At 33.5% G+C, this 22,854-nt stretch overlaps 2 protein-coding genes across 4 annotated transcripts in view; one reads left to right on the top strand and one right to left on the bottom strand.

Moving 5' to 3' along the window:
• Positions 1–4,829, top strand: dusp3b (dual specificity phosphatase 3b). The gene is made up of 3 exons (XM_056453804.1): positions 1–394; positions 2,188–2,411; positions 4,393–4,829. The coding sequence occupies exons 1-3, from the start codon at positions 273–275 to the stop codon at positions 4,578–4,580; spliced, it is 534 nt and encodes a 177-aa protein (XP_056309779.1). The 5' UTR covers positions 1–272; the 3' UTR covers positions 4,581–4,829.
• A 7,649-nt stretch (positions 4,830–12,478) lies between these two features.
• thraa (thyroid hormone receptor alpha a) overlaps positions 12,479–22,854 on the bottom strand; it is a 58,327-nt gene continuing 47,951 nt past the window's right edge. For all 3 annotated transcript variants that reach the window (XM_056453801.1, XM_056453800.1, XM_056453802.1), the window contains 3 exons: positions 19,886–20,144; positions 16,461–16,705; positions 12,479–13,084 (listed from right to left, as the gene is read on the bottom strand). In XM_056453801.1, the coding sequence (XP_056309776.1) occupies positions 13,037–13,084; positions 16,461–16,705; positions 19,886–20,144 (552 nt within the window). In that variant the 3' untranslated portion in view covers positions 12,479–13,036. The remainder of the gene's footprint in view (positions 13,085–16,460; positions 16,706–19,885; positions 20,145–22,854) is intronic.

The following is a 22,854-nucleotide window of genomic DNA, read 5'->3' on the forward strand; positions in this document are numbered from 1 at the left end:
GCAGTAAGTGTTTGGCTGTAGTAAACTCTCTCTAATCCTAACAAGCAAAAACAACTAACAGATTCATGTAAACAGCCTTAATTTTATGTTCAAATAGACACTGACCACTGGACTAAAACAAAACAACTTTATATAATCCTCCAGAAGGCAAAACAATGAAGATAAATCTGGATTACAGAAAATCACTCCATGAAGTCTGAAGAACAACACTTTATCTTCAGCAGAACAACACTTTATCTTCAGCAGAACAAGCAGTTTATCTTCAGCTGAACATGACGAGCTATGAAGTGTCTGTTCAACAGCTCAACGATCTGCTGACCGATGATAACGGAGACTTCTGCATGCCCTCCAAACCTTTTCATGAAGTCTATCCTGGGATACTGCTAGGAAATGAGTAAGTCATCACTACAGCCTCCAGATATGTGGTGGGTGGATAATTGTCTTCTTTTCTCACCATTAATTATAAGAATTATAGCAGCAAACATTTACATTTCGCAATGGTGTGTTTAGCCTTTGCTATCTGATAGTTGGGATTCAAAACACGCTTGAGTATCCTGTTGCGAATTCTCTAAGGACAAGCCTTTAAATAAACATGGCCTATTTATTTCCATGCACGAAGGACGCCCTCTGATGCTGGAAACACTCTCAAATACTCACTGACAGAGTGAGAAGGATCATGTCTGCAAATGTTGCTGTTTTAATGGAGAGATTCGATCAGTTCTGAACTTTGAGTAGATTTACCTTGAGATGGAAAACTCTGAAAAACTGATTTGAGTTAGTTCATTAAACTCTGAGTAGGTTGACTCTGAGTTAAGCGTAAACCCCAGGGCTGTACAAAGACATAATCTATGGAGTTAAATGGATATGATGATTCACCATAACAAATGGATGAAAAAGAAGTCTTTTTTTCGCAATAAATGTGTAAATGCACTGTATAGAACAATAATTAGAGAGAGAGAGAGAGAGACAGACAGACAGACAGACAGACAGACAGACAGACAGAAGGATTAATGGTTGCATAGATAGTTGAATCAATAAATATATATATATACTGTTAACGATTTTTTTTAATTATTATATATTTTATAGTAAAGATATACATAACATTTTGTAAATACATATAAAGCAAGATAAATTGTTCTGTAAATTTAAATACAGTTTTTTGCTTGTAATTGGTTTACAGTAAGTTATATATATATATTTGAAAAAATCTTAAGTAATGTTAATAAAACTCATCCTTAAACATTATTTTAAAGAATAAAATAAAAGTGCTTGTATTAAAGCCAAACTATGCAGGGTTTCTGCAGGTTTCACCAAGTCAAATTTAAGACTTTATAAGACCACGAAGAATGACATTTCAGACTTATAGGGCTGGACACTAAGGATTTTTTTTAAGGCCCAGCAGAAAGAAAAATCTAATTGGTTATTTCTTAGCCACATATTTTAAACAATGTGTCAATACAAGCAAACTCTAGTTGTATACAGATATTTTTGTTCAACAAAACTTAAAAAAACTCTTTGAAAACTAAATCTTTGCACAACAGACTACAGTTATAATATTAGTTATGAGTAGTTTTGCTAAACGTTTTATGGAGATGTGTTGTTGGTGATTGGATGTGTTTTGGATCGATTGGGTAGCTTTATATAAGCAAAGAAAAATTAAGATTCTTTTTAAATGATTTAAGACCTACAAGACAACATTTCAGTGAATTTGAGACTTTTTAAGGCCTAAAAGTGTGTTTTAGAAATTTAAGACTTTTTATGGCCCTGCGGATACCCTGTATAAGAAATAAGACATTTTCCAGAAGAGAAATTATTATAGGAAATACTGAAATTATTCGTGTTCTGTTAAACATCACTTTGGAAATCCAATACATTGGTTAAATATTAAAATCTATCCAATGGTTAGATTTGCCTTTATTTTTGGTTGGAAAATAAAAGCTAAATACATTGTGAATAATTTGGGTTTGCTTACCAGCTCTGGGTTGTAGTGGTGGCTGATTGCTAGATATAATATCTCAGACTACCCTTCAATCCTGCAACTCCTACAAATGAACAGCCTCCTCATCTCCAGATTCCTCTATAAAAAAGACATGTAGTTGTAGTCAGTTGGATGGTCTGAAAATGTTCAGGGCTGAACTACTGAGTATTGAGTTTTTACTAAACCTTCTGTCTGCATCTCAACAGGTCTGCAGCCACAAATGTGACCCGTTTGCTAGAGCTGGGAGTGACACACATCCTCAATGCTGCCGAAGGCCAATCAGACATGCATGTGAACACAGATGCAGAGTTTTATGCAGACACAGGAATCATCTATCATGGGATACCAGCCTTCGACACTGACCATTTTGACCTCAGCATATATTTTGAAGAAGCTTCTGGTTTTATTCAAAGAGCTTTGGAAATGAAAGGTGGGAATAAACTGTACTTTTAAAGACACCCTCACTCAGCGACATTAGCTTTACATTTGAGTTTAATTCTCATTATATATATATATATATATATATATATATATATATATATATATATATATATATATATATATATATATATATATATATATATATATAGCTAACGTTTGTAAACTGTAGTAATACCTATAGTGAATTGATAAACAATAAATATTATATTCTAATTTTTACAACAGTCCATTGCTGTTGTGTGTTGTAGTAGTAATATACCCTCTAGTTGAGTACAATACAGGGTCATTTGTTAATATTATTGTTGTGTCACCATAGTGACTATAGAATTAACGATTATATTATCCTAACGTTAGAAGAAATGTGCTTCAAAAACAAAATCTCAACTCTTTCTTACGTTTAAATAGTTTAAACAATAAACATTTTTTTTTTACATAGGCTAACGATTATTCATCAGTCGGCTAGGCTATCATATTTGCACGTAAACGAAAATGGCAATTCATTACTAGTTTTTGTAACGTTATTTAGAGAAACAACCTTCAAACTACCAATAATGTTAATAAAAGTCTGTCTTGTTAAATAGAGTTAAATTTGAACGTTACATTTGGCTATAGGCCTACTTAAGTAATTACCACTGAAACCAGTAGCTAACCGCGCAATGTTGTCAGAGAACATCAGAGAAAAGACGTTCCCATAATGCCATTCGAATTCGTAAGTGTAAACAAACGGTAAAACACCCGATGATCACAAATTACGTACAATATTATAAGTGTTAAGTTAATGAACAAAAAAAATTAAATAACATTAAAAAATATATATAAAATAAAATAAAATAGTATATATATATATATATATATATATATATATATATATATATATATATATATATATATATATATATATATATATATATTATATATATAAGTTAATGAACAAAAAAATTAAATAACATTAAAAAATATATATAAAATAAAATAATATATATATATATATATATATATATATATATATATATATATATATATATATATATATATATATATATATATTATATATATAAGTTAATGAACAAAAAAATTAAATAACATTAAAAAAATATATATAAAATAAAATAAAATAATATATATATATATATATATATATATATATATATATATATATATATATATATATATATATATATATATATATATATATATATATATATATATATATATAAATATAAATAGGTCAATTACTTCATTTTTTTGTCCACCAGCGAAATTTCCAAATTTCAAAGGAAGGACCAAGGTTATGTGTCAATCTGAATGTCAACCTAAACCAGGCGAGCGCTTGGCATAATTTGTATAAAATACACAGAATAAAACTCAGCTAATTGTTTAGCCTAACCTAATTTTGCATCGAAAACAGGTAACGATTAAATAAACATAAAAAAATAAAAAAATTATATATATATATATATATATATATATATATATATATATATATATATATATATATATATATATATATATATATAATTTCCACATTCTTAGGAAAGTGGTTCTTATTTTTTATTTGGCTTGTAAAAAAAGTAGAATTTTTGTGCTAAATAAAACCTTTTCACAACGTTCTGTAAAGGTCTGCTCATATTTTATAGGCTAGGGTCTAAAACACAAAAACATGAATAGGGCTACCCTGCATTGGGCTACATTCTTAAATACATTAGAAAATGAGTAAATGATGACACTAAACATCAGTAAATACATACATTAATAACACGAAATGCAAACAGAAAACAGATGCAATAAAGACCAAGCTCTATAGTTTGATTTCTTCACAGCCTTCTAATGCTTTAAAGCCCATTATTATGTGTGTATATTTGTGTCAGTCAAGTTACTCACACTCAATTTTGGTGTCGTCAGTTTGAAAGTGGACAATGAATGTAAAAGCCATATTTAACACAGTGAAAGTTTGTGATTTTTCTGTATAGGAAAAGTGTATGTCCACTGTCAGAAAGGCTACAGTCGATCAGCTGCTCTGGTCATCGCTCATCTGATGCTGCAGCACAGGATGGACGTGCGAGCTGCAGTGGCCACCGTCAGAGAGAAACGAGAGATCGGGCCCAATGATGGATTCCTGCGCCAGCTCTGCCAGCTCAACGACAGGCTGTATGATTAATACCTACATGAATCTGTGTTTTCATCATGTACATGTCAGCATTACGTAAAATATGCACATTCCTACATAAAAAATACATTTTGGTGTTCATTTGTTTAAATAATTGTGTTCTGCACCTAAAAAATATATCCTGCCTTCTAGTGGTAAATGTTCATTTAAAACGTTCATGCAGCACACAACAATGGTTAGATACAGAGGCAGACAGAATTTTGTTACACTTTAAAGTGTGTGCGTGTGTATTTTGGTTTGATTGACTACAAAAAAATAAAACTTATAAAAGTACTGACCTTATTATCCATGTACGAGTGGACATTGGAATCTTTTTGGCTCAAAATCTGGCTCACCTCTGGGCCATGCACTTGCTTCAGTTCTGGATGGGTTCCTGGGCCAAAACATGGCCCAGACACTGAAAACAAGCACAAAAAGTAGACTCTGTCCCATTTGTAGCCCACATCCTGTAAAATGACTTTTTTTGTTTTATGTGGCCCAGACACTTCAAACCAGTTCTGGCTGAGAGTCGGCTTGGTCCTCGGGCCAAAGTTGACCAGGAACTTCTAAACATACTTAATTTTTAAAAGAGAAACACAAATTCAACCATTTTAATAAAATTAAGATGACTTTATTAACATAATGAAGAAATATGTTTATACTGTATACAGTATATATACACTAGTATTTACAAATACAGTGTAAAACATATAATCACAAACAATTCACAAGTGTCAATAGTTCAAGCATTTGACAAGTGGCATTAATTGACAATTGTTCATTAATTAAGTTAATACATAGAGTAAAACTTGTAGTGTTGATCCTTCTTTCAAGCACTCACCCTGTCCTGCTGTCAATTAAATTCTGTGTCACATCCTGTCTGATGGAGCCCATTCTTGCATTATCAACGTTTAAGTTTTCAGAACTTGGGATTTGTTAGTCCAGAAATGTCCACACCTCTTCAGGATTGTCCACAAGATTTCCACAAGGCATTATGGTCTGGGGAGTTCATTTTCACACATTAAATGATGCTGCCCCTTCCAATGTTTTGTTCGCTGAGCCACTTAATTATCACTTTAGCCCTGTGGTAAAGCGCTCCATCATACTGGAATAGGCGTTCATCACCAGACTGTTCTTGGATGATTGGAAGCAGTTGTTTTCCATCTAGTCCACTCTACCTCTGCAGCATGTCCTATGAGGAGGGTTCACTTCATACAAAATTTTCCTACTAAAATTTCAGTACTTTTCCAAAACTTTCCGGTAAATGTTCATGACCTAATATTTCATGTGATGTTTTTGTAAATAATAAGAAAATAACATTCAAATTTATTTCAACATTTCAAGAAATGTGACATTATATGTAATTTATTTTTATAAATGTTTTTGTAAAATTTAATTAGATATTGCTTACACAGCACTAATAATGTGAGAGTGTGTGTGTTTGTAGACTGCGTTTGTGTGAGGCAGTTTGAAGTAGAAGGTGGAAGAGCTTGTGGGACGACGTTTTGCGGGAATCCAGGCTCGATAGCTGGCGAGGCTGCGGCTGAATTCTCAGGGAGAACGGGGCTCTGGCTTGAGTTGTTGTTTGTTTGTTTGTTTGTTTGTTTGTTCTTCCGTCTGGATGGGTTAAATGGTGCGATGCTGGAGCGTTTTGTAGCGGGAAGCAAGCTTCAAGACGAAGATAACTGGAGCGAAAAACTCTGGTTATTTATAATGCTTCCATAATCATCTAATGGGTCAGATTACAGAGCTAATGAGGAGCCAGCCGTGTTGATCATAAGCACGTGATCCTCTCGAAATTAGTTTATAAATAAACCACACTTATTGGATTTCATGGAGATGCACTCTCAATGTAGAATCATCCCAATCGGTCTAACATTATAAATTCTTTCCAAATAGAGATATTAAGTCATCTGGTGACTTAAGTTGTATTCATATCGGAATATATATCGCAAAATAAAAAAATATCGAAACGTTAGATTTTACTAATATGGTGCAGCCCTACTTCTAACATTACAAATGTCTCTACATCTTGAATTGAGTTTAAACCACTGACTATGAAGGAAAATTAATGATCTCATGTGGGGCCCACTTGGGTTCTCAATAAAGAGTTAACCGAAGCACTAGTTTATCTCATTATCTCTTTAAAATGTCGAAAATTATGGCTTAATTATTCATCTACACTAGGCTATCCACAGAAATTGCACCTCTTTTTTTCATTTTTTTTCTGGGTCCCTTAACAAAACGATACAATGTTTGCACAATATATTTTTCAGTCCATTTGAGCTGACTTCACCATTTGTGCCCACAGAACTGCTGCTCACTGGATATTTTCTCTTTTTCAGACCATTCTCTGTAAACCCTAGAGATGGTTGTACTTGAAAATCCCAGTAGATCAGCAGTTTCTGAAATACTCAGACCAGCCCGTCTGGCATTAACAACCATGCCACGTTCAAAGTACTAAAATCCCCTTTCTTGCCCCTTCTGATGCTCAGTTTGAACTGCAGCAGATCGTCTTGACTATGTCTACATGCCTAAATGCATTGAGTTGCTGCCATGTGATTGGCTGATTAGAAATTTGGGTTAACGAGCAGTTGGAGCTAATAAAGCAGGTGTTCCAAATATAGTGGCCAGTTAGTGTATATATTTTTCAAGTAAATAGCATGAATACATGAAAAATTACCAGCCTTCAGCCTTGGCCCTTTAGAACAATATGTCTTTTTTATTTTATTTTTTCACCATCATGATAGCGTATAAAAGAGAGTCAACCTGATCCTTCACCAGAGATTTACAACTACTTTGCCAGAAAGAAAAGTGTGTTAATATGCTCAGTGCATGAGGTGGTGCTATGCATTTTTTCTCAGAAGCCACATAAAAGACGCTGTAAGATCAAATCAGTTTAAATTAATGAAGCCCCTGGATTGAGTAGATTGGGGTTCCAAGTAATCTAAGGATCAAGAGAGAGCAGATTTTTATGATTAATTCACTCACCCTCAGTCCATCCAGATCTAGGTGATTTTTTGAGGGGTCCCCATTGGCTTGCATTTTGCATCACCAAGGACCACTAAGTCTTCAACTTCTTGAATAAATTCCCTTAAAATAACCACATAATCAAACAAAAGAGGCCTTCGGTTCACAAGAAACAACAGCAATCTTTTATTAAACATTTTTAAAGTGAAAAGTAGCACACATACCTGAGTTACTCTGAAACCCCTCCCACATTTTCTGCTCTCGTCTGATCCATACTCAACATATTTATAATATATTGTGATTGTATGGCTGCAAATACATTTTTTTACTTGGTTCCTGCATCTGAAAATATGATTTTGTTAAATTCATAACTACATGCAAATATACCAGCTGTAAGCGAACATATATTCAAAAATATATCTTTTTTCCTCAAACCAGTCACTGATGCTCTGCAGTTTGAGAATTAATTGAATCATTCTTCAAAAAACATTATATATATATATATATATATATAAATGAAAGGAAAGGAAAGGAAAAAAAATGAAAGGAAAGGAAAGGAAGGGAAAGGAAAGTAAGGAAAGGAAAGGAAAGGAAAGGAAAGGAAAGGAAAGGAAAGGAAAGGAAAGGAAAGGAAAGGAAAGGAAAGGAAAGGAAAGGAAAGGAAAGGAAAGGAAAGGAAAGGAAAGAAAAGAAAAGGAAAGGAAGAAAAGAAAACAGTCTGCATTGCATTCATTTAACACAGGCATTATGGGGGAAAAACCTCACAGGCCTTTCACATCCATTACAGCTTTGAACCATAACAGCAGGAAAAATGTACAATGCTACAAAGTAAGATTTAACAGCAAGTTTGCATTTCTTGACCAGATGGTGATCAAATTCCAGTAAAAGCACATTGATTATGCTCCACAAGCAAGTAAAGGACACACAAGCACATGTGCAGAGAGAGACAGAGAGAGAGAGAGAGAGAGAGAGAGAGAGAGAGAGAGAGAGAGAGAGAGAGAGAGAGAGAGAGAGATTTGTGAGAGACAGAATGCAGATAAAAGCACAGCATATAATATACATATCACTTTTTGAACCAACTGTCAAAAAGACCTATTGCACTGAATGGGTTTACAAAACAGTAAGAGGCTTGTGGTGAAGATGGGGATGGCTTCTTACAGTAAAATGTGTGTGAGGTTTTGTGGCGTGTTAAACCCTGTTGACTAAGGTATACTGGCGATGGTGGTTAAGAATACACTTATCATCAGATTTCAAAAATCTTTTAACTGACAATAACATTCATCTCAATCCCATCAGCCTGTGAGCTGGAGGAATCAGGATTGCTGGGTTTAATATTCAAATAAATGTCAAAACTCACCGTCTTGCATGTGAAGTAATGAAGGTTTGAAGTAACAGATGTCCTTGATTTTTTTTATAGATCAAATCACTGCAAGAAAAGCTTATTATGGAAAAATGAGTAACTGAAGTGTGTAAAACCAACTAAACATTTACACACCCACAGTACAATTCAGATGAAAACAAAAAGCATGGTGCCTGAGTGACCTTAGTTTTGCTCTGAACTAGTGATTGTCACAATCTTATAACTAAAGATTCAGTCCAGGTTATACTTCAGAAAACAACCTGCATATCACTCAGCATAAAATACAGCAAGAATTTCTGTACATTTCTTGTGAGAAGATGGACAGGGTATTTTTGAGTGAAATGTCTTTAAAACCACTAAAACCTCCAAACTTCTCATATGACTTGCTATATAGAAGAATAGATTGTAGAAATCTAGTTCTTCACAATTTTAAGGTCCATTAAATGTTCATATCAGATGAAATGATAGTTAAAGAAATGTGTATTGCACAATCATTTATAAAAATGTAGCTTTTGGATCTTCTTGGTGACTCAAGTATCAAACAAGCATTTTATTTGGATGTGAAATGAGTCCTTATCTGTTACTTGCATTCAATCTGGGCTAAAATGAGTGCCTAAAACCTAAAAAAAGACATAATAATAATGATGGCATCGCAGTGGGTAGCACTTTCACCTCACAGCAAGAAGGTCGCTGGTTCGAGCCTCCCTTTATTAAATCCGGGTTGCCACAGCGGAATGAACTGCCAACTTATCCAGCACACATTTTACACAGCGGATGCCCTTCCAGTCGCAACCCATCTCTGGCAAACATCCATACACACTCATACACTATAGACAATTTAGCCTTCCCAATTCACCTGTACTGCATGTCTTTGGACTGTGGGGGAAACCGCAGCACCTGGAGGAAACCCACGCAAACGTGGGGAGAACATGCAAACTCCACACAGAAACGCCAACTGACCCAGCCGAGGCTCGAACCAACGACCTTCTTGCTGTGAGGCGACAGCACTACCTACTGCACCACTGCGTCGCCACTCAAAAAGTTAAGAAAACTCAATCCATTTGAGAAAAGCGATTGCTACAAACCATCTGAGTTAAAAACTAATATGAGTACTGTGAACTTACTCCATTTAAGTTGAAGAAATTAGGTATTTAATTAACCCATTACCTTCAACACTGAGTTCAAAACTCTTTTCAAATGAGTAGAATTAACTTTCAGTCAATTTCGAGTTAACTACACTCATTTCATTTGATAAAGTTGACTGTTGGGTTTTACGGTGTAATGTTGATCTCAGAAAAAATAAAGATATACATTTTGTATAAAAATATGAGAGATTTTTATACTGTCACACCAAAAAATCAATTATACCCCATTATTCATACTCCTGGGGTATGAATAATTTCTGGCTTGACTATATATATATATATATATATATATATATATATATATATATATATATATGCATACATATGTATATGTATATACATATGTATATGTATATACATATGTATTAGTGTACTGCTAATATGGAAAAATCTCCATATTGATTTTTATTTAAGTAATTGAGGTAATCTGGGGTCGCCACAGCTTAATAAGTCACCAATTTATCCAGCATATGTTTTACACAGCAGATGCCCTTCCAGCTGCAACCCATCACTGGGAAACACTCATATACTCTCATTCACACACATACACTACGTACAATTTAGTTTACCCAATTCACCTGTACCGCATGTCTTTGGACTTGTGGGGGAAACCGGAGCATCCGGAGGAAACCCAAGCGAACATGGGGAGAACATGCAAACTTCACACAGAAATGCCAATTGAGCCAGCCGGGGCTCGAACCAGCGACCTTCTTGGTGTGAGGCGATCATGCTGACCCTCAATATATCAAATAAAAACAAAGTTTAAAAGGCTAATGAAAGTCATTATTTCTGTCAGAACTATACATCATCAATTCTGGTAATTCTAAACTTGCGTTCATAGATAGAATTAAAACTCATCAGATCCAGTCATATTTTTATGCATCCAAAGTTCAAATTTGATCCAAAATTTCTACATATGTATGATGAACTCATCATTGGAAAAGATCCAGCCTGTCCTTTGTAGTTTGTCAGACATACTGGAAAGACGGCTTATCTACTGTAAGCGGCACCCAGTGCTAATGTGTTGATGTGAAAAAGCCTGTGTTAAACTTTTTGTTTTTGGAGAATGGTTTTAGTTTAGGCTTACAAAACAAGAATGTACCAAAATCAGAAAATCATTTTATGAAAGTTTGAAATACTGATGAAAATACTGTCAAAACACACCATGTTCAACTAAAAATAATAAAATTCTGTATTATGCATATGGCCTGCCAGTAGATTACTTTTTTTTATTGTTTAAGAAACACTATACGTTACTACATTTGCTATTGTAGCTTTCATTGTTAAGAACTGGCAATAGACAATGTATGTGCATGACATCACATTTTCATAATCTTAAATTGGGCAAAAATTTAGACCCCAAAAATTTGAGTTTGCATTTTCAGAGCCCCCAAAAATGCAAAGTAACAAAACAAAAAACCCCAAAGCAAAACAAAAAAACAAACGGAATAAACTTGAGATTCTGAAACCCCACATAGAAATTTGATATATGGGTAATATAAGCAAATCACTCACAAGTTCATATTTGGATTTCACAAATATAAAATATATGTCATATATGCAACATTTATATACAGAAATATTCCAAAAATGGGTGTTTTCATATATATATATATTTCAATTGCAAATATTTACAAATCCGTCAAATATATTAGCTTTATTTTTATGTTTGTGTTCACACATATGTGTTCATACAATTATATCTTTATGTAAAAATATATGCACAGGGCATTTTTTGAAATATTTTAAAATATATGTTGCATATATAACTTATATTTTATATATCTGAAATCCAAATATGAACTATGTCATACACAACTGAAGTCTAAATTATTCTCCCTCCTGTAAATTTTTGTATTCTTTTTTAATTATTTCCCAAATTATGTTTAACAAAGCAACGACATTTTCACAGTATTTGCAATAATATTATTTCTTCTGGAGAAAGTCTTATTTGTTTTATTTCGGCTAGAATAAAAGCAGTTTTTAATCTTTTTAAAAACCATTTTGAGGTTAAAATTATTAGCCCCCTTAAGCTACATTGTTTTTCGATTGTCTACAGAACAAACCATCGTTATAACACTATTTGCCTGATTACAATAACTTGTCTTATTAACCTAATTAAGACTTTAAATCGCACTTTAAGCTGAAATACCTTGAAAACAATCAGGGAATATATTATGTAGTCATCATGGCAAAGATAAAATAAATCAGTTATTAGAAGTTAGTTATTAAACTATCATGTTTAGAAATCTGTTGAAAAAATCTTTCCGTTAAACAAATTGGGAGAAAAAATATAAAGGGGGTCTAATAATTCAACTTCAACTGTATGTCATTTGCATATATTTCCATGTATCAGATTTATATGTATATGGGAATGGTATTGTGTAAACATATACACAAAATCTGAACAAGTGAACAAGTTCTGAAAGTTGTAGTATGATTTCATAGCACAATGCACTTTTATTTCAAAACATTATAATATGACCCATTTTAGAGCCAAATTCTCAATCAACATATTCATCATCTGGCTAGGTGTGAAGAACTGAATGTTCTGTTCTAATAAAAGTGCTGCTGTAAACCAGTTCTGTACTGTACGTCCAGAGAGAAAAACAAAAAAAGAGGTCTTCCTGATTCCCCGTGCTGGTGCTGTAGATTGCGTCTGTGGGCAGTGTGTGTCTGTAGTGCTGGTGGGTTGCATTGAGCCTGAGATTAGCGAGTCACAGTGAGTTTGTCCTTTTTGCCCTTTTGTTCCTCTGTGTCACTTTAAATGGAGACCACGTCCCAAACTCCTGGAGCCATAATGACACAATATCGGTCAAAAAGGACGCTGAAACCCAGCTATGCATCTGAACCAGCGGTTAAACTATTCCAAAAGATGCTCTCGGGGGAGTCTGGCTGTGTCCTTTTTGTTTTGGGCAAGCAGCAGAACAAGGTAAACTTCTTGTGATGCACGTGAATGGATGTGGTTTGGAGGCGGGGGACCGAAACGAGGTTCACCTTAAGCAGGAACCGTCTTCCTGTGCTGCTACTCCAGTGCTTCCCTAAAGCAAAATAATCTGTTGGTTTGTTCTGTTACAGGACAGTGAAAATCATTCAATCTGGCACATTCTTACTGTCCGCAGAAACAGGGAACAAGACTGACACTTGGTCCCAACATCACAAGTGAAAAGGAGAGCCGTTTGCACACATACAAGTGAGGTTGCTATTGTGTCTTGGTGATGTTTTAGTGTACATGTGTGCATTTATGTACAGGTTTAAGTGGGTAAGAGTAGGTGAATTTGTTTTGCAGGGAGGAAGGGTGAGGTAGAGTCTGTTTGAGGACGTGGAGAGGTAAGATAACACCCATTTTGTTTGTTTCTTAAATGGTTAACAGTAATGGTGGGTACAATAGGGCTAAAAGTTCTTATGGTTTTCTACAACACAGAAGGGCGACAAACAAAACTACAGCACCTGCTTGTCACTCTACACTGCAAAATAATTCATTTATTAAATGCAGGAATTAATGAGGATCCTTATTATATTATAATATAAAATATATATTTACAGAAAAAAAACATTTATGATTTATATTTGGGATAATAAGCTCAACAGTGGATTTTTAGTAAGGTACAGTAAATGGATTTTTGAAGGGTTTTAAAGGGATAGTTTACCCAAATATATTGCTAATTTTTTACTCTCATGCAGGGGTGTCCAAACTCGGTCCTGGAGGGCTGGTGTCCTGCATAGTTTTGCTCCAACATCCTTCAACACACCTGCCTGGAAGTTTCTAGTATACCTAGAAAGAGCTTAATTAGCTGGTTCAGGTGTATTTAATTGGGGTTGGAACTAAAATATGCAGGACACCGGACCTCCAGGACTGAGTTTGGGCATCCCTGCTCTCAAGTGTTTTTACTCTCAACTCTCAAATGATTACAAATCTTCATGAGTTCTTTATTCTGTTGAACACTAAAGAATTTATTTTGAAGAAATCTGTAAACCTGTAACCACTGACTTCCATAAAAAACAAATACTATGGAAGTCAATGGTTACAGGTTTACATATTTCTTCAAAATATCTGCTTGCGTGTTGATCAGAAGAAAAAAAGGCCAAGCTGGTTTGGAACTAATAAAGGGTAAGGAAATAATAACAGGATTTTCAGTTTTGTGTGAACTATGCCAAAATGTAGCAAAAAAATTTTATTTTTTAACAATTTTATTGCGATGCACATTAAGAAATGAACTATTGCAGAAAAAAATTACCATTCAATGGCTTTACAAAGTTGAGAAGAGCTGGGATATTATTTAATATAACTCGCTTTGGCATATACACCCAATAGCTTGAGGAAAAGTATAAGATCATTTTCATAAACTTTTGCTTTGACTGATGAAATTGAAATCAATGATTTAAAGCCCAAATGGAAAAAACGAATGGGCAAAATACTTCAAAAGCTAGGATGGCTGAAATTTGGGCCCATAAAAGAGTTCACACACACTGATGATTGATTATAAGTGTGTTTGGCATGCTGTCCCGGAAGAGAGCCCTGAGTTTAGAAGATCCTCGAGCCCTGGGGCTCCCTCATGTATGCAGGGAGAGAGGGGAGTTTGAGCTTAGGTAAGTCTCGAGAACTCACCTGCTTATTTATGGCTAATGGCAAGTAAGGGATGGCTAAGGAGATAGATACTGCTGATTAAGAGCTCATCTATGGTGCCAATTTGGTTTGGTCAATTCATCTATGTTGCATGTCTTTGGGCTGTGGGAGGAAACTAGAGAACCAGGGGGAAAGCCACGCGAGCACAGGGAGAACATGTAAACTCCACACAGAAACGTTGACTGGACAGGTAAGAACTTAAACCAGTGACATTCTTGCTGTGAGGCAACAGTGCTAACCACTGGGCCGCTGTGCCACCCTATCAAAGAAATGGGAGGAAGGGGGGATTCTTCAAGACGAAGATAACTAAGACAAGAAACTTTTTTATAGTGATTTAGGAATCATCCGATTGGTGGATCATGCATTAGCTAAAGCGGGACCAGCCGTTGTCAATCATGAATCCTCCTGAAATTAGTTTATAAATAAACTTTACTTCTCTAGTAAACTGAAATAATAAAAATATATATACTAAAATAAATCTTATTTAATTTAGTAATTTTAAATTCAAACTTAAAAAAATTAAATACATAGAAAATTTGCATTTGTTGAAAAGTCTATTAAGATATTTAGCCCAGTTGTACCCAACCATCTAAATCTTAGCTTCTGCTTTTATTGTCAATATTTCAAAGCACTAATTTTAGGAACCTTTTTGTTTGTTTTTCCTTAATATTTTAAGATCATTTACCTCCCAAATGTTGTCAAAGTTAGATAGATGAATGGAATTCAGGGGTAATATTTAGATCTCATTAAAAGGAAGTAACATGGCGCTATCGTGTCACTCACAAAATACCATAATATTCTTTAAACTACCTATGTAATACCATAATTCATCTTTTAAAGCATTTTGGTACTATCATCTGATGAATCAATTAAATTGGAGCAACACCAAATAACCTGAAGGCCTTAATAAAGTAATCCATGCATCTCAAACAACAACATACAGCATGGCTTAATATCTACATCCATTAATTTGTCCAACCGGGACAGATCAATACCTCACAGCTCTATGGGTCAAACGGCAGAAAGTGATGAGAGGTTTTTCAGAGAATGAGGTCACAAAAACCATCAGCATAAGTAACATATGCAGTACAAGTGGATATGCTAGAAAGGAAGGTACGTATATGAGAACTGTATCGACTTGGTTTAAGAAGAAAAACGGGTTGATGCAAGGTAGAACTGTGCATACATACATACATGTAAGGACATGTAGCTACATGTATGTCAATGCTGGTGTAAATGAGGTATGAGAAGTGCACACAAAAACGAAATGTACAGAGTGTCCGAGTGCACTAAACATCAGGTAGTTATGTTTTTTAAAAGGAGATATTCTATGCGTGTAAAGACGAAGATGAAAAAAAAACAGCCCCCAATTTATTAGTTACTATTTAATAGTGTAGAGCTCAAACGTAGGAGTTAAGATGTTAACAACAGCGTTTCCGAAGCCGCTATTGAAAAATGTGGCGCTTTTTTGTGTTATTTTGTCACGCTTTTAAAAATAAGCTCCTTCTGAGATCGGGAGGTATGTTTGTATGAGAGGTAGGTTGATGCATGCTAGCTTTTGTCCGTCTGTGAGAGGAATATCTGAATCGCAGGGTCGAAACGTGTGGAGGCTGACAACCCGAAAACAAATCCCAGACAAAAGCAGACGAGGGACCGACGGTGCAAAATTAAGTACATGTCCCGTTTCGAGAGCGCACGAGCTTGTGAGAAACAAAAAACGCTTCTGGTATGCTTTGCGAGAAAACAAAATGAGGTGGAGTTTGTTTTGCCGCTGTGTCTCTGGGTCACACCTCCTGATCCTCGAAGACCTCCAGGAAGAGCGGCGGGAACAGTTCTGTTGGACACTCCACCTTCATGTGCAGGAAGCGGCTGGCGTGGCAGGCGCCGATCATGCGCAGGTTCGTCACCTTCATCAGCAGCTTGGGCCAGAAGTGGGAGATGTTGTGCTTGCGGTGGTTGATGTAGTGCTCGAACGCCAACAGGTACATCTCCTGACACTTCTCGATCTTCTCCACACATGTTAATCCGGAGCGATCTGTGTGGTGGATTACATAAAGATTGTAAAGTTACAGCGAATTCAAGCCAAGTCTTTAAGGAACATCTTTAAATCAGTCTTTAAAACACATAATTTTATTACATGTAATGTAGATTTTATAGATGTGTTTGGGATTTTCTTTATTAAATACAATTATTATTCTATTTAATCTCTTTTCAAATATTTTGCATGTATCATCTGACCCTTGCCTTATTGTATGAATATTTGGTTTAATTACAGATCACAGTTTAGACAATAATACCAAAAGTATGATTTCTTTTTCAGCATTAACTGCTAGACGTCTTACACTGCTCAGATTAAAGGACAAATTTCCTCCAACTTTTAATCATTGGATTAGGGATCTTATGTACCATCTCACAATGGAGACGATTCGGTACTCCACCAAAGTTTGCAATCAAAAATTTGATCTTATTTGGAAGCCAGTGCTGACATATTTTGAGCAAATGGATCCAAACTTAATATTTGCAGCAGTTTGAGCGTTTTTTGTTTCTCATATTTTACTTTTTCTTCACTCCATTTTATTTTATTTTAATTTCTATCAGTATTATTTTATTTCTTTATTTTATATTTGCTAAACTTATTGTGGCTTATTGTATATGTTTATATATATATATATATATATATATATATATATATATATATATATATATATATATATATATATATATATATATATATATATATATATATATATATATATGAGGTCAGAATTATTAGCCCCCCTTTGAATTTTTTCTTTTTTAAATATTTCCCAAATGATGTTTAACAGACAAGGAAATTTTCACAGCATGTCTGATACTATTTTTTCATCTGGAGAAAGTCTCATTTGTTTTATTTCGACTAAAGTAAAAGCAGTTTTATTTATTTTAAAACCATTCTAAGGTCAAAATTAATAACCCATTTAAGCGATTTTTTCCCCAATAGTCCACAGAACAAACCATCATTATACAATAACTTGCCTAATTACCCTTAACTGCCTAGTTAACCTAATTAACCTAGTTAAACCTTTAAATGTCACTTTAAGCTGTATAGAAGTGTCTTGAAAAATATCTAGTCAAATATTATTTACTGTCATCATGGCAAAGATAAAATAAATCAGTGATTAGAAATGAGTGATTAAAACTATTATGTTTACAAAATCTTCTCTCCGTTAACCAGAAATTGGGGAAAAAATAATCAGGGGCGAATAGTTCAGGGAGCTAATAATTCTGACTTCCACTCTATGTACAATAGATAAGTAAACATATGAGGGAACATTTATCTACTTGTGTTGTATGTATGTATATTTCATGACATGATGTAAAACAGATCAAAAATTTGCATAATATATTGTATAGAAATGGTGCAGTGGGACGGGCGGCTCTGTTCGAGCAAAGATAATATGTCTCTATTTTTGAAATATTTTTGAAACTGTTTTATTGACCAAAACGTTAATAAAAAAGCGTTCATATTTTCAATTACAAGTGCTTGCATTGTAATTGGCTTTATCGGGCAATCAATGTTTTTGTGCTTTCAACTTTGTTTTTGTTTGTTTTTTGTACCATCTTGTTCATTATAAATATTGCATAATGCATACTCCTAGTCCGAACCGATTCAAATTTTTTAAAATCTGAAGTTATTTTTAAGTGTACTATAATATTAATATGCAGCTTTAAATTGATATGCAAAACCTATATTTTGTGTTATACATGTATCATATTATATTACATTACATTACATTATATTATATTACATTATATTATATTATATTATATTATATTATATTATATTATATTATATTATATTATATTATATTATATTATATTATATTATAAATTTTCTTTTGGTTTAGTCCCTTTATTATTCTGGGGTTGCCACAGCGAAATGAACTGCCAATTTATCGAGCATATGTTTTATGCAGCGGATGCTTCCAGCTGCAACCCATCACTGGGAAACACCCATACACTCTCATTCACACACATAGACTACGGACAATTGAGCTTACCCAATTCACCTGTACCGCATGTCTTTGGACTTGTGGAGGTAATCGGAGAACCCGGAGGAAACCCACGCCAACACAGGGAGAACATGCAAACTCCACACAGAAATGCCAACTGACCCAACCGAGGCTGAACCAGCGACCTTCTTGCTGTGAGGCGAGAGCACTATCCACTGCACCACTGCATCGCCCTTATATTATACGTTTCTTGCACAAGTGTAACTAAATAATAACTACAGAATAAGTTTTATGCAATTTCTATAACACATTTAACTTCAGCATGAATGGATGTTGTGTTAAAAGAAAAAAAAATCCATGTAACTTTAGAATTAAACTAAATTAAATTGTGATTTCTAATGTAGTTTTGGCTGATAACTTTGACCCACTAAATTATGGCCTTCATCAGTAGGCTCAACATCAAAGAAAACAAACCTGATGACATAGACACTACCATTCATATACTAAGTGTTTATACTAAAACAGTATCAACAGGGTTTTTCCTGCGTAGAGAATTACATGGTGGCTAACTCCATCAAATTTTGTACCACCTCTAGCTTTTGACAAACATCAAGCAGGCAGACATTGATACTGACAGACCCCAATTGATGCTCAATCCCTGGTCATGTATTTAATTATACTTAATGTTAGCCTTTTAAATAAAATAATAATTTACTTGATGAGATTTCAATAATAATAATTAATAATAATAATGCAAAATGTGTTTATTTAAAGTAGCAAAAATGTCATAATCAGGATACCACCTCTGCCTCAAAAAACTGGAATATATGAGATATGTCTGCAATTTAATGTGAACAACATGTCACAACACATTTATTTGGAATGCTTTAGCACTACTTTGATTGTCCATGAGCATTCAACACTAAACTGGGCTTTTGTTTCATAGTCGACAGCAAAGAAAACAGAATTATAATAACTTACTGTCTAGGAGTTATTTGGACTAAAGGACACCATATTATATTAAAAAGCTGCAGCAGAAGGAAAGATTAGCATTCAACAAATGACTTTCAAATGATTAAATAAACAACTTCTTCATTTGTGTTCCATGGTAGAAAAAACATACATGCGAGACTGACATGAGGGGGCAATCTTTCATTTTTGGTTGATCCTTTATTGTGATGTGTTTACAGTGTATGTGTCCCGCAGCTGTGTGTTCCTCTCACCTGAGCTCATGAGCAGCACAGCTTGTAGCAGCGCCACCTCAGAGTCATCCAGGTTAAACTGTGATAGGCTCTTTCCCAAATCAAAGATGGCATCAGACACCACTCCGAGCCCTCCGTTCTTCAGCTGCTCTCGACTGACGGCCATCTCTCCGCTCAGGGTCAGAGTCTCGCTCTCGGGGTCGTACCGCACCGCTGCTCGCAACGACATGATCTCCATACAGCAGCCTTTCAGCAAGATGATCTGGTCTTCACAGGGCAGCTGAAAACACACAACAGGGAGCAGCTCACGCTTGTGTCTTTACAGGTTTTGTGGTGTACACTATCAGTCAAATGTTTGGGGTGAGTACGATTTTTAAATGTTTTAAAATAAGCATATCCTGCTCATCAAGGCTGTCTTTATTTAATCTAAAAAACAGAACAAATTGTGAAATTGTGACTTGTTATTGCACTCTAAAATAACTGTTCAAATGAAGTTTATAATTTAATCATTTATTCCAGTGATTTTAAAGATGAATTTTCAGCTTCATTACTCCAGTCTTCAGTCACATGATCCTTCAGAAATCACTATATTATTATTATCATTATTATTATTATTATTGTTATTATTATTATTATTATTATTATTGTTGTTGTTATTATTATTATTATTATTATTATTATTGTTATTATTATTGTTGTTATTATTATTATTATTATTATTATTATTATTATTATTATTATTATTATTGTTATTATTATTATTGTTATTGTTATTATTATTATTATTATTATTATTATTATTATTATTATTATTATTATTATTATTATTGATGGTAATAGTAATAAAAGCAATATTGGTCGGCGCCAATAGCCAAGTGGTTAAGTGCACCGACATAGAGCACCAAGGTGCTCACTGCGACCCGAGTTCGATTCCCGGCTTGAGGTTCTATGCCGATGCTTCCCCTCTCACTGCTCCCAATGCTTTCCTGTCTGTCCTTTACTGTCCTATAAGATTAAAGGTGAAAACCCCTAAAAAATACTGATAAAAAAACAGGCAATAATGACTGGAGTAATAATTTAATTTGAATCTACATACAATAAGACAGCAGTAATTTGAAATTGTAATAAATATTTAACAATTTAACATTTTGTTTTACATTTAATAAATGCCGCCTTGATGAACAGAATAATTTTCTTTAAAAAAAAAAAACATCAATAGTGTTTAATTTCTAAAGATTTGTAAGTTTTTTCTCTCTCTTTACATCCATTGCTGTGTCTTTTTGTAGGTCATATATGTCTTGTATGTCGCCATTTTCTCTTGTTTCATGCTTTATTTTACATTTTGCACAGATTATTGTTTCATGATGGGTTTTGTCTGTCTGTTATTTGTTTTTCTGTCTGCAAAAATTATAATAAAAAAATTAAAAACATGGGAAAAAAACTGACCCCAAACTTTTGACCAGTAGTGTATATTTCAAGGCTGATCAACAATAAAGATAGCTGGAATATTTGCCTTTCAACTTTGTCAGTTACTCACCATAAAATAACCTGGCAAGATGAGGCTTTGTTGTAATTGCAAGAATGACTCATAACAGTCTTGTTAGCATAGCTAAGGCAGGATTGATAATTACAAGCTATCAGAAATCTTCTGGAAAATTATGGCATGAAAAAACATTGCTGACTGGTTCGCAGTTTTTTCATGGAAAAAGTATAATAATAAAAATAATATAATACATTTTTAATCAGATACAGTGGTCAGCATATACAGTATAAGTACAGCCCTCACAAATCTATATTTGCAATTCATATTTTTTATAGGAAGCTATACAATATTATATTTGTGCATATGCATTAGATTAGTCAGTACTGAAGCCAAATCTGGAGCTTATTTAACAAAATAACTTACGATAATAGTCCAAAAACTAGGACACCCACATTTATATGTTGTAGAAAAATATTAAAGACAAATTAAAAAAATCAAGAGAAGCAACAAAATGGAAAATTTAGTTTAAATTTTGTAGGTTGTAATTTATTTTTGCAATATTTAGTTTGAATTTAATTGTATTATCTTTACATTTCTAAAAATGTTTAGTGACTTAAATATTATTTTAATAAATATATCTGTTTAATAAATCTGTTTTGTTTAAATGCACCAAAACACATTGCCTATACTCACTGAGAAATGGAAAAAAATATTCATTTTCAAAATGGGGTGTACTCAATTATGCTGAGCACTGTATAGTGCCTTTAAAATGTAATTCTCAAAGTGCTTCACACTTAAAAGATATGGGGATAAAACAATATTGTGTAACAGTAAAATAATAATTAATAATAATTTACTAGTAATTATACAAGTAACAAAATAAACACATTAAATAAACATTTAAAAATAGCATTTTCATAGCAGTACAAAAATATAAAAATAAAAAGACAAAATATTAAAATGACAAAAATATTATATAAATAAAAAAATAATAAAAAGACAAAATATTAAAATGAATAAATGGAAAATATTATTTGACAAGTAAAACATTATATATACATTGTGTTTTTTCTATTTGAAAAAAATTAAAGGAGTAAGCATTAACATACTTTAATTATTAACACTTATCTATTAATTTTATTTTATTTAATTTACATTAAAACTTAAAATGTAGGCACGGAGGCGGAAATATTAGTTACTTGCCCGAGTAGGCCAACAAGTGAAAAAAATAACATAAATCAATAAATAAAAAAAGCAACAGGTGTAAATTAATTAAATAAAATGTATCAGTAAAAAGTATCTTCTTAGTATTAGAAAATGTCTTCCTTAAAGTTTTAAAGAAATTCATAATTTTAGAAATGATATGTTTGTATTGGAACTGGTTAAAATGTAGGCAGAAATCTAATGGTCCAAATGGGCAAATATGGGCTTCTGCAATTGACAATGACAAATTTGGCACCCATCCATTTATTTATTAGTAGTAGTAGTAGTAGTAATAATAGTAGTG

The sequence above is a fragment of the Danio aesculapii genome, chromosome 3 (genome assembly GCF_903798145.1).
Source record: "Danio aesculapii chromosome 3, fDanAes4.1, whole genome shotgun sequence".
NCBI lineage: Eukaryota > Metazoa > Chordata > Actinopteri > Cypriniformes > Danionidae > Danio > Danio aesculapii.